This window comes from Moschus berezovskii, chromosome 7, assembly GCF_049115385.1.
Source record: "Moschus berezovskii isolate FMDL1 chromosome 7, NW_MosBer_1.0, whole genome shotgun sequence".
Taxonomy (NCBI): Eukaryota; Metazoa; Chordata; class Mammalia; order Artiodactyla; family Moschidae; genus Moschus; species Moschus berezovskii.
Window position 1 is genome coordinate 77,551,244 of NC_142466.1, and position 17,352 is coordinate 77,568,595.

The 17,352-nt window shown below is 50.6% G+C and overlaps 1 protein-coding gene across 2 annotated transcripts in view; it reads right to left on the reverse strand.

Moving 5' to 3' along the window:
• PEBP4 (phosphatidylethanolamine binding protein 4) overlaps positions 1-9,329 on the reverse strand; it is a 223,696-nt gene extending 214,367 nt beyond the window's left edge. The window contains exons 1-3 of one of the 2 annotated variants that reach the window (XM_055427217.2): positions 8,857-9,329; positions 8,635-8,771; positions 2,069-2,195 (exon numbers count right to left, since the gene is read on the reverse strand). In XM_055427217.2, the coding sequence (XP_055283192.1) occupies positions 2,069-2,195; positions 8,635-8,765 (258 nt within the window). In that variant the 5' untranslated portion in view covers positions 8,766-8,771; positions 8,857-9,329. The other variant, XM_055427218.2, reaches the window with a different exon arrangement.
• Between the last annotated feature and the right edge of the window lie 8,023 nt (positions 9,330-17,352).

Here is a 17,352-nt window from a genome sequence, read left to right on the forward strand (position 1 = left end):
CTGCCTTCTCAAAGGACAGATTTCTGTAAACTTCATAGCTCTATAGCAGTAGAATTCTACTTTTCCTTTCTTTCTTTCCACCACTTTGGCCAGACTGTCCTTTGTGAAGTCTCTGCTTTCCTTGGATTTCTTATCCACAGCTCTGCATCCTTCGTAAATCTCCAGGTTTTCTCCCCTGCCCCACTCTGGGCTGAGGCAGGGTGGGAGATTTCAGGATCTTGAGGGGGTGATATTTTCTTTGCATTTTGTTTTCATGCCCAAAGACCATCAGTACCTACTAGACTAAGTCAAATGCAAAGGCTTCCCAAACTGGCTTCAAACTTGTTGCTGCCAAGGGCACCAGGGACTCAGGAAAGTCTACACTGCCATCTAGTGGACACATGTGACAACGTCACATGGAATGGAGCAATATCACTGGGAATGGAGCTCTTGGCTTAGACTCCCTCTTGGGACAGTCATTGGGCTCTGAAAGTTTTTGGTCCAAACTCCTCACCCCTTAAGGACAAGTGAATTAAGGGTGAAGTCGAGAGTCCTGTCTCGTGGAGTAAGCATTATACCTTTGCTTGGAGGAACAGGCTCCCGCCCTGAGTTATAGTCACAGAGGCTTATGTTTCCTCCACTTCTCCCACCTACCTATGTTATGACCCAGGTGGAGGGTTTCTGGCGGGGAGGGCTGACATGAGCATGTGTGTGTACATGCACACACGTGTGCGTGTGTGGCAGGCTTGGGAGGGCTGAGGAAGAGGACACCCAGAAAGTCTCTCATGACTAGCTTGCTTAGCCTCCCAGAGGAAAGGATGTTTGTCAACGCTGCAGACACAATAGCCTGTCAAAGCTTCATGTTCTCAGCCTCGTAAATTATGAGACAGATCACCATGTATTTGTTCCCTAATAGTGAAAGTCAGTTAAAGAAAGTAAAAACTCAGGCATTCTTTGGCGGTCCAGTGGTCAGGACTCTGTGGTCTCACTGCCAGGGCCCTGGGTTCAGTTCCTAAATTGGGGAACCAAGATCCCACAAGCCACAAGCCATGGAAAGAAAAGAAAAATCTCCCTCTCGTTTCTGAGTAGTCTTCGCAGCCCCCAACTCGAGAACCTGTCATCTTGTTATCCCTGTGCTGACAGCCCCCAGGCTGGGCCGACGGAGGTGGGGAGCCCTCGGTGGCCCCTCCCTGCTACGACACGCAGGGGGATCAGAAGGCTGGCAGAGGTGTGCCTGTGGTCACATCCTGGCCATGACCCTTCTGTCCCACCCATTCGAGTCCTGAACACGTCACAGTCCTTGTGCCTAGGTTGACATTGGCACCTTCTGCTACAACCCGCAGGCAAAGCAAGGATTACCCTGCACCCCTGACACTCTGGGAGCTCAGCCTGGAGTCAAAGAAGAAAGAAACGGCAACTAAGACACTGGAGCAGCTTCCCTGACAACTGCAGCTCTATTTCCCACCTCCCACTGCCCTTCCCCAGGCTCACCACACTCCCAGACCAAGAGAAGCTCCCAGAACAAGATGGTACCGATCATTTTCCAGAAAAAGGAATAGTTCTATCCAGTTCCTAGAATGTTTCTCTTTTTTATTTCAGGCAAGTCAGGGCCAACTTCTGAGTGGGTCTCATACTGCGATGCCCAAGAATCAAGGGCACTGACCTCCACTTGTTCAGCCCACGTGAGAAGCACTGCTCCGTGTGAATTGGGTCCGCCCCATCTAGATCATTCCAAAAGCCCTGCCACTCTGAACCTGGAGAAAGAGCTCCCCATAGATCCCTTACTTCTCATTTTCCTTGCCGATGTTTCCTAAGCCACCCTCTGCATCCCCTGGCCAGTCCCCGGGTGGAGCACCCCCTGAACCATGCCAGAGCTCACAGCCTGCAGCCCCTGCTACCCACCCCAACCTCTTCCAAGGCGGTGGGCCACTCTAAAGGAGGCACACGCTCATGGCAACAAGTCATCTGGTACCACCAATCCCGAGTCAGCTGGCTCTGCACGTGGTTTCCTGTCACTCAGAGGAACAGACTCAGAGGGAACCTGGATCTCAGAGGGACCTTCCCACTCCAGCCAGGCCAGCTCACTCACCTCCAGGGCCTGAGGGAACTTCACAATTGGTTCGGGCCAGGTAGTGATCTTCTGTCTGTAATTGTTGCATTCAGGAACGATCATGCAGCCGATGTTACCCAACTCTGGGTAGAAAACCTTAAGGCCCCTGTGGAGAGAGGGAGGTGGTTGTCTTGTGTTGGGGTTTTCAGGGGGCTGGGGGTGCATAGGCTTCAGTCTGACCTGTGGAGCTTGAGTTACTTGACTTCTTGTGACTCAGTTCCTCCACCTGTACGGTGGGAATACTAATAATACCTATTTGTAGCGTTGGTGAGAGGGGTAAAGTAGTGATCGATGTTTACAACAGGGTCTGGCAGGTTATCAGTGGTCGGAAAGTATTCATTACCATCAGTGTTTGCTTCTCAGGAAAAAAAAAAAATCCATAGGCAAACCTAATCAGTGTCTTTAAAGTAGGGCTGGGTATAGAAGAATGATATTTTTATGTTGCTTTTCTGGGATGTTCTCATTACACAAAGAAAGCTTTAGCAAGTTATCACAGGTTTCTTCATGGGGACAAAATTCTCTGTCCTTTAAACAATCACGACCCTCTCCATGCCTGCAAATCCCAGCAGCAGTTGCATAACTCACTTCTTTGGGTGACCCGTTGTCCCTACCCTAGGCTCTCGATACGCCATTCCTTGTGCTTTCTTTGTTAGTGTGGTTATTTATTTACTTCGTTTTTGGCTGTGCTTGGTCTCTCATTACTTCACGTGGGTTTTTCTCTAGTTGCGGTGATCAGGGGCTCCTCTTGGCTGCGACGCTCAGGTTTCTTCTTGCAGTGACTTCTCTGGCTGTGGAGCTTGGGCTCTAAGGTGTGTGCGCTTCAGTAGTTGCAGGGCTCGGGCTCAGTGGTTGCAGCTCATGGGCTTGGTCGCTCCGCAGTATGTGGGATGTTCCCAAGGATAGAGCCCGTGTCCCCTGCACGGGCAAGAGGATTCTTAACCACTGGACCATCTGGGAAGTCCTCAGGTGGTATAGTTTTAATAACTTTTGAAGAAGTTTTAGAGTATGGGTTTTCATCTCTCCTCATGGCAGCAATTTAAGGACTTTTTGGTTTGCTCCTGCCATTACCCTCTGCCACAGCAGCTACCAAGATCTAAGGCTGAGGGAGGGGACCCTCTTCTGGCAGAAAGATGGAGATTCAGCCCACAGCCCAGAACTGGAAGGAGAGGGGGGGCAAGGGTGGGGAGGAAGGAAACTGAGGACCAGAGGGAACAAAAGTGTCTCCTTTTTCTATCCCAGTAGAATTGCTGCACATGTTTAAATGTTCTTGTTGTCCAGCCGCTAAGTCGTGTCCAACTCTTTGTGACTCCATGGACTGCAGCGCGCCAGGCTTCCCGGTCCTTCACTATCTCCTGGAATTTGCTCAATTTCATATCCATTGAGTCTGTGATGCCATCTAACCATCTCATCCCCTGCCGCCCACTTCTCCTTCTGCCTTCGGTCTTTCCCAGCATCAGGGTCTTTTCCAGTGAGTCGGCTCTTTCCATCAGGTGGCCAAAGTATTGGAGCTTCAGCTTCAGGATCAGTCCTTCCAACGAATATTTAGGGTTGATTCCCTTCAGGATTGATTGGTTTGATCTCATAGTTAAGCAAAATCATCAAACTGACTTTTGTGAGTGGGCCTGAGGCAGGAGATTGATGGACTTCCGGTGGGACACTTAACAACTAGCCTCCTGTTTGCATTTCCTGAGACAGGAAGTAAGTAGGCTCCAGGTTAGGCATTTACAATCATCCTCCTGTAAACAGGGCAAATAGCCAGGCTTTGTCTCTTGTGGATACTTTAAGGTCACAGCTATGGTGGGACAGAGAAGGGTTAAACCCTGCTTGAGTGAACAATCAAGAGGTCACAAGTGTCCCGTCCATGGGACAAGGGAGATGCTGCACATGGACAGGAAGCCTCCTTGAGGGTCAAAGAGAAGATGGAAACACCCCACAGCAGGTGATGCCGAGGCTCCCCCATAGGCCTCTGGGCTGGAATCCATCTCAGAGAACAGCTGTGCATGGATATTGGGGAGGGTCCTAGGGCAGGTCAATTGTAGAAAAAAAATCAGATAATTGGCCAAAGATAAACAAAGACCCAGAAGAACTGCCCTTTATAAATGACCTAACCGCCTCTTCGCCGCACCCCTCACTAGGGGAGACGCGCACACCGTTCCTCTCCGGGCGTGCGTCTCTGCCTTGCTTCTGTCTTAGCGGACTGTTTATCCGCACGCTCTCCCAGTTGTGCTGTGTCTCTAATAGTAAACTTCACGCTCGGTTTTACAGTTTTTGCCTCCTTGAGAAATGCATTTTTCAGTGGAGGGGGGCAAGGGCCAGGGGAATTTTGCTTCTCACCTCTAGCCCCTGGTAGACTAGCAGCTAGGATTCCTGGTTTTTATCCAGGCTACCCAGGTTCGATTCCTCGGCAGGGAACTAAGATCTTGCTTCAAGCCACTGCTCTCTGCTGCCTCTCAGATCAGGCCTAAAGCCCCTGAGGGGGCTTCCCAGATGGCTCAAGCAATAAAGAATATGCCTGCAATGCATGAGACACAGGAGACACAGGTTCCATCCTTGGACCAGGAAAATCCCCAGGAGGAGTAAACAGCAATCCACTCCAGTGTTCTTGCCTGGAACATTCCCATGGACAGGGTTCGCTGGCGTGCTGCAGTCCATGGGATCACAAAGAGTCGGACACGACTGAGCATGCAAGCAAAGCCCCAAGAGAGTGCCAGAGGATCAAGAGTTAGATCCATCCAGCCAGGCCCCCGTCATACCCACAGGGCACTGTCAGCCCAGGGTCTGAAGCCTGCATGTTGCCTCCAAGTCTCATTCTTCAGTTGAGGCTATCACCATGGGCTGAGGGCTGGACCACAGCCTCCTGAGAACCTGGGCAGGGGTGCCCAGCTGGGCCATGCCCAGAGAAACCGAGGCGATAAATGTGTGCCACTGTGAGGTTTGGGGAACTCTGCCGTAAGCAACAGAGAAGGAGTGCATAGGCTTGTCTGCACTTCCCTTGACTGGACATTCACGGAAGTCACTCAGCATCGTAAGAATCAGATCAGAGTAAAACAGCTCCCTGGTGATGAAAAAAGCTCAGAATCCCAGCTGCCCCAAAAGCAAGGGAGACAGAAAGGTCCATGGAGGGAAGGCTGCCTTCATAGAGGCGCCTGGGGACTCAGGGGACACCCCACCCTCTGCTGCGTGGTTCTCAGTGTGGACATGTGGGTCTGTCTCCAACGAATTCTTCCTTAAGGCAGGAGCCCAGAACAAGACCCCCAAGGAGGAATTGAAGGATGGGAGGTGGAGGCTCAGAGGAAAAAGAACTGCAGGTGAAGGCAGGAGACAGGGGGATGGTCATGACATCTGTCTCTAAACATCAGAAGGACCCTCCAGGGACAGAGAGACTAGACTTGTTCGATGCAGCGCCTGGGGCAAAACTAGGAAGAATGGGGGTGAAGTTAAAGAAGGGCAGTCACAGGGGTGACTGTGACAAGTCACAAGCCTCGACACAAGGGTGCCCTCTATGGTATGGAAGGTTTTCAGTACAGAAGAGAGGGCTTTGGGAAGCAGGTCATGTTCCTGCGAGAGTCCACCGGGGCCACTGGGGCCAAGGCAGCAAGGAGAGAGGGGCTGAGTGGATTCATCCACTGAGTGGGGGTTGGATGACTTTGGTTCTTTCATGTCTGTGACTGAACCTAGAGTTCTGACTCTCAGTGGTTTTGTTGGTCTAGTCTGTCTGCCTCAAGAGTGAAGTGAAAGTCGCTCAGTCGTGTCTGACTCTGTGACCCCATGGACTGTAGCCTGCCAGGCTCCTCTGTCCATGAGATTCTCCAGGCAAGAATACTGGAGTGGGTTGCCATTCCCGTCTCTCAGGGATCTTCTCAACCTGGGTCTCCCACCTTTAAGGCAGATTCTTTACCATCTGACCCACCAGGGAAGCCCCTCAAGTGTAGGTAAGGTATTATTCTAGAAGAACTTTTCTCTTAACAATATTCCTCCATTGCTTGTCACAGTACAAGAAATTCCTCCCTTATAGATTAATACTTTTAGGTACTGAGTACTAACTTCAAGAATTCCCTATTAGATTCTAACAATACCCAGGAGAGGAGGCACTTTTCTAGGGGAGTCTCTCAGCAAGGTCAGGAGCCTGAACTGAGCAGGATCCTTGGGGATGGGGGCACAGAACAGGAGGTCCTGATCTCAACTTTGGAGTCTGATGTGTTCTTTTGTGTTCTCATTCCGTGATGATCTTTTAATGAACTTCCCTGGTGGCTCAGATGGTAAGGAATCTGCTTGCAATGCTGGAGACTGAGGTTCAATCCCTGGGTCAGGAAGATCTCCTGGATCTTTTACCAAAAAAAATCTTCAGCAGTCATAAAGTCAAAGCTTCCCTCTTGCAATGATGATCTGCAGTCAAAAACTCGTGTCCTGGCATGAAAGCTTAATGCTGGAAGTCCATTAAGTTCTCAAACTGGGGATCTGCTAGTGTCTTCTAAGAAGTCCTGAAATGACTCCTTGCAATGAACTGAAAATTGATATGTTGAAATCCTAGCCCTGAAGGTAAAGAAATTTAGAAGTGGGGCCACTGGGAGGTGCTTAGGTCATGAGGGTGAGGTTCTCATGAATAGGATAGAAAAGACTTACCAGAGAGCTTTCTCACCCTTTCCAGCCTGCAAGGACCCATCAAGGATCCAGCCATCTCTGAGTCAGGAAGTGGGATCTCATCAGACAAACAATCTGCTGGTACCTTGACCTTGGAGTTCTCAACCTCCAGAATGTGTGTGTTAGTCGCTCAGTTGTGTTTGACTCTTTGAGACCCCATGGACTGTAGCCTGCCTGGCTCTTCTGTAGGGATTTCCCCGGCAAGAATACTGGAGTGGGTTGCCATTCCCTTCTCCAGGGGATCTCCCCGACCAAGGGATCAAACCTGGGTCTTCTGTTTTGCAGGCAGATTCTTTACCATCTGAGCTACCAGGGAAGCACCTCTAGGATGGTAAGAAATAATTTTTTGTTTTTTATAAGCCACCCAGTCTGTGGCCCTGTGTTATAGCAGCCCCTTGAACTGCTGTAAGACAGATTCCCTTCACTTGAGATGCTCTGGGCCCTGGACGAGGGTCAGCAGTTGAAGGTGAGTGGGGAAAGAGTAGGAGTGTAGTCAGATGTGGGGCAGTTGGGGAGGGGCTTGCATCATAGCTCTGCCACCGGTCAGGTATATCAGCACCATGGGCAGGTTATTTAATCTCTGGGGATTCCCATATGCAAAATAGGGTGATAACACATACTTGGTGGGGTCATGGTAACAATGAAATAGGTCAAGGACTCTAAATCACTGGCAGAACTCCCGGCACGTACCGGGTGACTGGAGCTCCTGCATGTGCTGTGGTCCCCAGGCCACCAGGAGACCAGCATGTGGATGTCTACAGGGCTGAGCCCAGGGCAGCTGGGGTGCCGGTGGGTTCCCTCCGTACATGGTGACCGGACACATGGGATCCACATGTCCCACAGTGAACATGGGAAGCACAGAGGTTCTCTGCATGGGGCTGTGATCATGGCCTTGGCCCCGCTGTCCTCCCCAGCTTGTGGGGTCTTGACTGGCCCACCAAAGGGAAAGGCCTGCCCGCCTCCGGGAAGGTCCTGCTCCACAGAGCACCTTGCGCACATAGGAGCAGCAGCCCTGCCTGCCTTCCCGCACACAAAATTTCACCCAGCACTGTTTCAGCAGAGTTACAAGGGCACTGATAGGAACAAAATCTATGCCATTTCTGGGGAGGGGGAGGTGGCGGAATTCAGCTGCCTAACTTTTTAAGGAAAAAACATATTTCTCTCTCTAAAAGGAATGTTCATGTTTGTAAGAATTCGAAGGTACTCAAGGAGACAGAGTAAGAAGGGCAAGTCCTTGCTCCTGCTCTTACTTCCGATGGCCTCAGTGTGATGCCAGCGGCCTTGGCCACCAGGTTGGCAGAGGGTGTTGGGGGCAATGTGCCCTGGGTAGCCCCCAGGATGGCCCATGAGTCCAGGGTGATGACCGGTTCTTCTGACCCACGATGGGCGAGGAGTGAGCTGGACTCTGACACGGACTGGGAGAAGCCTGTGCCCTTGGAAGGGACAGAGCCAGCCTCTGACGCCCAGCCTTTTCTCTGGACAATGTCCAATGGCCCCGCTGCAGCCTGTCCTGACACTTCCGGGGCTTTGGTTGAGAAAAGCAAACAACCACCTCTCACACAGGGAGGGTCTGGTTACACAGCCTCTGTCAAATGCCTCTTTTCTTGAAAGTGCCACTTTGTTGGGGGGCTGGGAGCCTTCTAGGCTATAGGGGAGGGATGGTCTCTCTTGGGGTCCCAGCAGGGAGGGTGAGGCCAGCCCCTCAGGTTTGGAGGCCCCAGGAGAGGCGGCCAGATCCGGGTACCCTCCTGGTGTTGAGAGGACCACCTTCTGGACTGACGGCACAGGCCTGTCTCACAGGCCTCTCCTCCATCTCAGTCCGAGTCTCCCATCCACAGACACTGCTGTGGGAGCCAGTGGCCCCTGACTCCCGGAGACCCTCCTCCCTCTGTACCTAGCCTTACCTGCAAAGGACAGCGTCGTTTTCAGGCAGGGCCTCGTACACGCACAAGTCACTCTCCTCCTCCTCTCCAGTGACCACCGCCGCGAGGCCCAGGAGCAGGGCTGCCGTGGCCAGCCTCATGGTCCAGCCCATGGGCACCTGGAAAGGAAGAAGTCTTCAGAGCTGCTGGGCCCTCTGCAGGGGGTGCCCCTTCTACCCACAGCCCCTGCCCCAGGGGGCCCACCTGGTGGGGAGAGAGTCCTCTGCTTGGCAGGGAGAAGGGCGGGCACAGCCTGGGCCCTGGCAGCTAATCCACCACCCGGACACAAGTCGCTTAGGTGGCCCTGGGCCTCCTCCCAGCTGGATTCAATTTACAATCGTGGCCTAGGCCCCTCCTCCATCTATGCAGGGCTGTGCTGTCACTCCTTCCTGCTGTTGCCCGGGGCACAGAGCAGACTGCAGAGCAGGAGGGCTCATATAAGCCTCTCGCACGGCCCACCTTGTCCTGGACACACCTCCTACCCTGAGTTTCCCTGTGTGCAGTCAGTCGGCTGAGGGCCAGCCTGACCCTCTGGCTTTAAGGCAACCCCCTGGGAGGCTGGTGGCCCCAGGTTTTGGGTTTTGGGGGTGCGCCTGAGAGCCTGACTTTGCTGGGTTTTCTGGGAGCAGGAGTGAGGCTGGGCGGTGCCCCCTGCCCAGCTCTGCTTCTCCTGCCCGCAGCTCCTCTGCCACCTGTCTAGATTGCCTCAGGGCTGTGGGGTGGGGGTCATGGTTGAACGCGGTGACCTTGTGTAGGAAGGGCCACTGCTCCAGTGGGTGGGGCCACCTGGCCCAAAGGACAGCTCCGAAGGGCCAGCTGAGGACACCAGGGCGCATCCTGCTATACCTTGTGGTGGTGCTGAACTCAGCACTCTCCCAAAATAATAATCCCTGGAGAAGATGGCTAGCAGAGCTGCTCGAGATGGGGGTGGCATGCACAGCGCTGTACTGGGAGGAAGGGGGACGTTGGGGTTGAGCTGCACTGAACAACTCAGCTGGGACCCCAGGGCAGTCTGCATTCCCTTGGGGAACAGGCCGGCAGGCTGGAGTGTATGGGGCTCTGATTGGAACCAGAGCCGGGCAGGAGAAGGATCAAAGGCAGTTCTCACACCTTGGGAGGGATGTGGGGGACCAAGGATTCCTGGGCTCTGCTCTGAGCTAAACCACGTGACTGGGAGGCCCCATGCCTCTCTAGGATGTGTGTGTTTGTGTGCTCAGTCACTTCAGTCGTGTCTGACTCTTTGTGACCCTATGAACTGTGGCCTACCAGGCTCCTCTGTCTATGGGATTCTCCCGGCAAGAATACTGGAGTGGGTTTCCATGCCCTCCTCCAGAGGATCTTCCCAACCTAGGGATCGAACCTGTGCCTCTTATGTCTCCTGCATTTGAGGCAGATTCTTTACCACTAGCACCGCCTAGGATATAGTACCTCTTTTCAAAAACAAGTATGATCTCCTATTCCCTGTGTCTGGCTAAGGAAAGTGAGATCATGGCTCTACAGTCTACGCAGCTAGATCTTTGAAAAAATCATTTTTAGCTGAGCTGGTTTTCTGGCTGAACTCCTACTTCCAGGATCCAACTTCCAGCAAAAAGCCCTTCTTTGGGTCTACAAACTAAACACATTTCTCAGTGATCAGGCTCTCTGAAGCATGACTTGGGTTCCCCCACAAATCCTTCCCAAGGCATCCCCTACTGGAGAGTGTCTCTGAGTAGCTTCCCCATAAGATGGTTGTGAGAATAAAATGAAATGAATTATATAAGGCACTCAGTAAGGAGTCCAGCACATAGGGAATGCTCAATAATTAATGGATAGTGTAAATATTCTTCCATAGACCCATCCATCCTTTCATCCATTAATTCCCAATCCATCTCACCAGCAGGTGTGAGCACCTCCTATGCGCCGAGCCCTGTGTCTGTGGGGCATAGTCTGAGCATGGTCCCTGCTCTCATGGAGCTCACAGGACAGCCTAAGCCAGAGGATGGTAGTGCCAGAATGACCACCCAAGACCAAGAGGCTCCAATCTTCAGAGTGACAGTCACTAGAGAAGCCAGAACTCTCCTGGGTGTCAGCAGCCTTTGACCCCAGTAAGGATGAATGGCTGTCTGGAGGTGGGAGCGAGTCCACGGGGCGGGATTGCTCCTGGGGAGACTACTCGAGTCAGCAATTCGTCATTCTTTGAGCACCAGGCTTTTAGCACTGAGTCCTCATGATGATATGTATTTTATTCCATACTGTGAACCTCATGTGTGCTGTGCTAAGTCGCTTCAGTCATGTCTGACTCTTTGAGACCCCGTGGATTGTAGCCCACCAGGCTCCTCTGTCCATGGGATTCTCCAGGCAAGAATTACTGGAGTGGGTTGCCATGCTCTCCTTCAGGGGATCTTCTGGACCCAAGGATCAAACCCTAATCTCTTTCATCTCCTATACTGGCAGGAGGGTTCTTTACCACTGGCACCATCTGGGAAGCCCCATAATCCTCATGAGGTAGGTACTATAATGATCCCATTGTACAGAAGGGGACAGTGAGGCACAGAGAGATTTTGAGCTAGAGAACCTGCACCTGGGTTACATGGGTAGTAGGTGGCCGACCTGATATTTGAACCCTCGCTTTCCGATTCTGGACTCCATGCTCCTTGACCATTCGCTCTCCTGACACCTCTTTCGGCTCTGCTGTGCCCTGACTTGTTCCTCTCTAGTCCTTTTGTTCTTAGAATAAAGCCTGGAATCTTCCAGGTATCCCACAATGTCCTGAAAGATCTGGATCTTCCTGCCCCTCTAGCCACCTCTTTCTACTCTCTGCCGGTCCTTCAAACTCCTTCCTGCCCCAGGGCCTTCCAGTACTCCGCTGCCATTTCCCATTCCCCCCTGGGGGATCCGGAAGTGTCATTTCCTCAAAGAAACTTCCTCTGATTCCCAGACTCCATTAGATCGCTGTTATACAGAATCAGAGCAATCTATTCCTTTCCTTACTGTTCTTATATGTTAGTAAAATTATTTTGTAGCTAATTATACTTAGTAATTTGCTTATAGTCTCCCACCCCCAGCCTACCAGTGTCTCAGAGGCAATGCCTAGTCTGTGCCTAGTTCTCCAAGGCAGCCCTTGGTGGATCTCGATGCTACATACATTTTTGTCTGAATGCCTGACAGACTTGCCACTTCTGTTTCTGAAGGTCCTTGTGTTCACTCAATAGCTCTTAACTCTATAAATATCAGTGGGAAAGTAACCTCTCAGGCTGGCCTTAGGCCCTGGATCCCCATTGCTTATTTATCTAACTTTCTCTGGCTTGTTTTTGTACAGAGAGATCTGACCGAATGCAGTGGTTCCTGGTGTTTTTGAATCTGATCCTTTCCTTGGGGAATTCACAAGACTTGCCTTTTTTAACTCCAGCCTCCTCAGTGCCCACCCCGAAGTTGCTTTCTCTTCCTTCAGGCACCTGGGCTTAAGACCACCTCCCAGCACCATCAATCAGGCCACACTGTTGGCTTCCTGAGATATCCTGGTTTCTCTAGATACCCAGATCTACTGAACCAGTGCTCCTGGAATGCTTTACCCTCCTCTACTTCCTCCAGGCCTCCTGTGCCTGACACCCCTATCACTGCCCAAGTGTCACCTGTTTTTTCTGCACCCAGACACAGACTCTCATGTTTCCCTTCCCTCCTCAACTTTTCCACCTCTGCCTTCTGGAGTCTGTATTGCAGTGACCAAATTCCCCCTCAGTCATTTCTTTCCTTCCTCATTTTTAAAAAAACATTGAAATATATTCACATACCATAAAATTCACTCTTTTAACATGTGCAGTTCAGTGGGGATTTTAGTATAAAAATCACTAAAGGATGTGCAGCTATCCTCATTATATAATTCCAGAATATGTTCATCACCCCCCAAAGAAGCCTAGAGAATCCATTAGCTGCTGCTGCTGCTAAGTCACTTCAGTCGTGTCCGACTCTGTGTGACCCCACAGATGGAAGCCCACCAGGCTCCCCCTTCCCTGGGATTCTCCAGGCAAGAACACTGGAGTGGGTTGCCATTTCCTTCTCCAATGTGTGAAAGTGAAAAGTGAAAGTGAAGTCGCTCAGTCGTGTCCGACCCTTAGCGACCCCACGGACTGCAGCCTACCAGGCTCCTCCATCCATGGGATTTTCTAGGCAAGAGTACTGGAGTGGCTTGCCATTGACTCCTTATTCCTTCCTCTCTCAGAACCTGGGAACTACTAATCTTTCTCTTTTCATAGGTGTGCTTATTCTGGACATTTCGTATAAGTGGAATTATACTGTATGTGTTCTTTTGTAGGACTTCCCAGGTGCCTCAGTGGTAAAGAATCCTCCAGCCAGTGAAGGAGACACAGGAGATATGTTCAATCCCTGGGTCAGGAAGATCCCCTGAAGGAGGAAATGGCAACCCACTCCAGTATTCTTGCCTGGAGAATTCCAAGGACAGAGGAGTCTGGCGGGCCAAATTAAATTATGGGCAAATACCCATAAAGGGCTTCCCAGGTGGCTCAGCTGGTAAAGAATCTGCCTGCAACCTGGGTTCAATCCCTGGGTTGGGAAGATCCCCTGGAGAAGGGAAAGGCTACTCAGTCCAGTATTTTGTCCTGGAGAAGTCCATGGACTATATAGTCCATGGGGTTGCAAAGAATCGGACAAGAATGAACAACTTTCACTTCACTTCACACCCATAAAAGACAATCTAAAGTCCTAAGCAGAAACTAGGGTGAGACTCTTGGGGAAATTAAGACATTCAAAAGTAGCTGTATAAGTGGAAGAACTGCAAAAGCCATATGCAGGTCCAGACAAGACACATGCTCAGAAAAGACCCAAGACGACTATAACCTTTCACCTTGGGTTCTAGTTCTCAGGATCAGCCTGAGATCCTTCTTTCTCTGGAAGGGGAAATCAGGACCCCACATAGAAAGGAAACTTCCTGAGTCTGTTACTTCCTTCCTCTGTAAGGCCTGTCTAAACTAAATCAGTAATGCTAATCCTATTAGTAATGCCAGATCCCAGCACAGAACTCCAGGAGTGACATATGTACCCAAGAGCCATTTCTGGGAAAGTTAAAGAAATGTTTGATGCTCAGAAACAAGCATAGAAAAGCCACGAATAACAAGCCTCAAATCATACTAGAGTGAAGAAATCGAAGATACCACCCTAAACATGAACTTCCTTAAGGCCTTCAGGCCACAGTTCTCATTCCTGCGGTTTCTCTGACTCATTGGCCAGTCCTTATGGAAAGTCCTGGCCTCACACACATCTCGTACTCCATGCCAAGAAGAAGAGTCCAGTCACTTACCCAGAGCAGTGTGGGAGCTGTGGGGAGGAGGCTGCGGGGAGATGAGAAATCTTGGCAGGTTTCAGGGCTGGAGAAGGTGGGGAGAAAGTTCCCTCCAGGATGCCCCAGAGTCTGGGCCCTTAAGGCCCGATCAGAGTCTGGCAGTGTTGAGCGACGGAGAGTATACGGAAGGCTCCTGGAGTTGCCAGCAGAGGAGGCAACGGTTGGTCGTTGGGGAGGCAGTTGGAGAAAGTTCTAGGGAGTTCCAGGGAGGAGCTAATATGTAAAGTGGGTGAGAATAGGAAAGAAGATTGGGTGGGTTTTCTGGCATTCCTCCTTCCAAGGACTCTACAGAAAGCTGCGGGAATCACATAGATGATTGTCTTACCTTTCAAGCTTTACACTGTAAAGCCGGCAGAAGACCCACTATGGATGTACAAGAGAGCTCCAGAGGGATGGAGGGAAACCATAGAGACCAGAGTTCCTGAGAGACACAAATAGCGCCTGACTGCTTTAGAGCAAAAGCCTCATAGACACAGATAGGAGAGAGGTGGGGTTGGGACCCTTGCTTGGGGTGGAATAAGTGCCCCCTTCCCCAGCAAGTGTGGCCTGGAGCCACAGAAGAACAACCATGGTTCAAGGCCAAGTTCTGCCAAGCCTGACAACTGTGTCCAGCAGGTAATGTTCTACCAAAACGGGCAGTGGATGCTCCTGTAACAGGCAAGTCCCTGGCTTACAGGATCTGGATTTCTCTCTGTGCTTTAAATGATCACATCTGGGTGGACAGCCTCAGTTTCCTTCTGGAAAATTTCTTCCAGGAAATTCAAGGAGTCAGTAGACATTTAAACACTCCAGAGGAATTAAGTCAGAATCTTTGAGGATACATTTTTAAGTGCTTCTTATGGGATTTTAAAGAGCAGCCAGGCAACTGATTGGGGGCAGTTACCCTACAGATGCCGAAGGTACAAAGATGCATGAGATGCAGAATCTGAACTTGATAAATTCACAGTTGAACACGGACAATAAACATCCAAACAAACAAGAATCACAAAATTGTCAACAATGTATGAATTCAGCCATAGAAGCATTGCTAGGGTAAAGAGGCAGGTATTAATTATGTATTTTGTTTTAACATTTGAAGATGGTTTGACATCTTACGGGTCTTGCAGGCTGAGGAGAGACGGATTTGAAGTCAGTCTTGCTGACTCTAGGCCTCTGTTCTTTCCCTTCACAGGCTCCTAACCCATTCTTTCCAAACCTAGGGCCTGGGATTTGGTGTTTCTGTCTGTCAGAATCTCCTAGACAGCATGTGAGGACAACTGTGCTGAAGTTCATTGCTTCACCTCCCTTGGCCAAGCTCTGTGTCCCACTTTCAAAGTCCCCTCCAGGGACTCTACTCTCCTCTACTCTGGGAACGTCTTCCCTTCACCCTACTCTCAAATCTGATCACCCTTCTATGCCCATTGGCCCTTTCCCTCTTTAAGCTTTTCTCAAGTACTCTTTCAGACCTACAACACTCAAGCTGACATATTTGTTTGATTTTCATTGGTATGATGCCAATGATTTTTTTATGATTTTCATTGCTATGATGCTGTAACCAACCTGTCCAGGGGATTTTCCAGGCAAAAAAACTGGAGTGGGTTATCATTTCCTACTCCAGAAGATCTCCTCAACCCAGTAATCAAACCCACGTCTCTTGAGTCTCCTGAATTGGCAGGTGGGTTCTTTGCCCCTAGTGCCACCTGGGAAAACCCTCAGTATCTGCAAAACAGCTCAAAATACTGTCGTATGTATCTGTTGATGGAAATTGCCCCAAGGACCTTGCCCCAAAGCTGCTCTTGACTGTTTCTCCCTGGTCTCACATCCCCTCCCTTCCCTAATTAGCAACTGCTTGCCCCCACTTTTCTTTGGTACTCCCCAATCTTGTGAAGAACAGATGTTGGATGAGAAAAGGAAACAACTATTTTGAATAAAGATGTTAATCATAAACTCAACTCGGCAGACGAATTCTGTTAAACAGAGCCCTGTGGGGCTCCTAGGCACAAAGCCTTTCTGTGCTGCACCACCCCCCATTTCTTTGATTATAGGAAATAGACTTCCTTTAGCCTCCATGACCTTCCCTGAGTCCCAACAGGCAGATTCAAGCAGTTGCTAATTAGGAAAGAGAGCAGATGCAAGACCAGGAAAAAACAAACAGTCTAGAGCTGCAAGGACCTTTGCTGTTTCACGGGGATTTTCTCTAGTTGCAGAGAGGGGCCGGGGGTGGGTGTGTGTGTGTGTAAGGGGGTACCTCTAGTTGCAGTGTGCAGGTTTCTCATTGCATTGGCTTCTCTTGTTGCAGAGCACAAGCTCTAAGTTGTGCAGGTCTCAGTAGTTGTGGCTTGTGGGCTCTAGAGCTCAGGCTCAATAGTTATGGCACACAGGCTTAGTTGCTCCATGCCATGTGGATCTTTCTAGAACATGGATCGAACCCGTGTCCCCGGCATTGCAAGGTGGATTCTTAACTACTGGACCACAGGGAAGCCTGGGAAAACTATATTCTGGGGGCTTGGGCTCCCTGGGGAAATACCACTTGGTGAAGAGACTGTCTTTGGTCACCAAATTATCTCCTAAATTAAGCAGAGATGCCAAAGAATTGACGCTTTTAAATTGTGGTTTTGGGGAAGACTCTTGAGAGTTCCTGGGACTTCAAGGAGCTCAAACAAGTTGATTCTAAAGGAACTCAACCCTGAATATTCATTGGAAGGACTGATGCTGAAGCTTCAATCCTTTGGCCATCTGATGCAAAGAGCTGACTCATTGGAAAAGACCATGATGCTAGGAAAAATTGAGGGCAGGAGGAGAAGGGGGTGACGGAGGGTAAGATGGTTGGATAGCATCATCAACTCAATGGACATGAATCCGAGCAAACTCCAGGAGATAGTGGAGGACAGAGGAGCCTGATCTGCTGCAGGCCATGGGGTTGCAAAGAGCTGGACACAACTGAGTGACTGAACAACAATATGCAGGTGCTAGACGGTAAACAAATGACACCAGGCTTTCCCCAAGGGCCAAGGAAGGAAGTTTTTGGTAGCACAGTCAGTTGGTCACATCCCCGGGAGCCCTCACAGATGACGGTCACATGGGGTCACACGGGGTCACACGGGGTGGGGGGCAGAAAGGACACCAACTCTGCTCTGCCAGCAGGGACCACATGTCCTTGCCCACAGCGGGAGAGGTACAAGCCCTCACTGTCCCTGCGGCTGGGACAGGAGGCAGCACAACTTGCGCTTTGACCTGCTCAGATCCAAGTCACATCTCTCATGTCCTTTCATGTCATCATATCTCTCTTTGTAGAGTTCATGGGTGGGTGGTGGAGGGGGTAAGTTTCACTTTGGATTAGGAAATTCGTTTCAACCCACTGAAGAGACTTACTTCTTGATTTATTG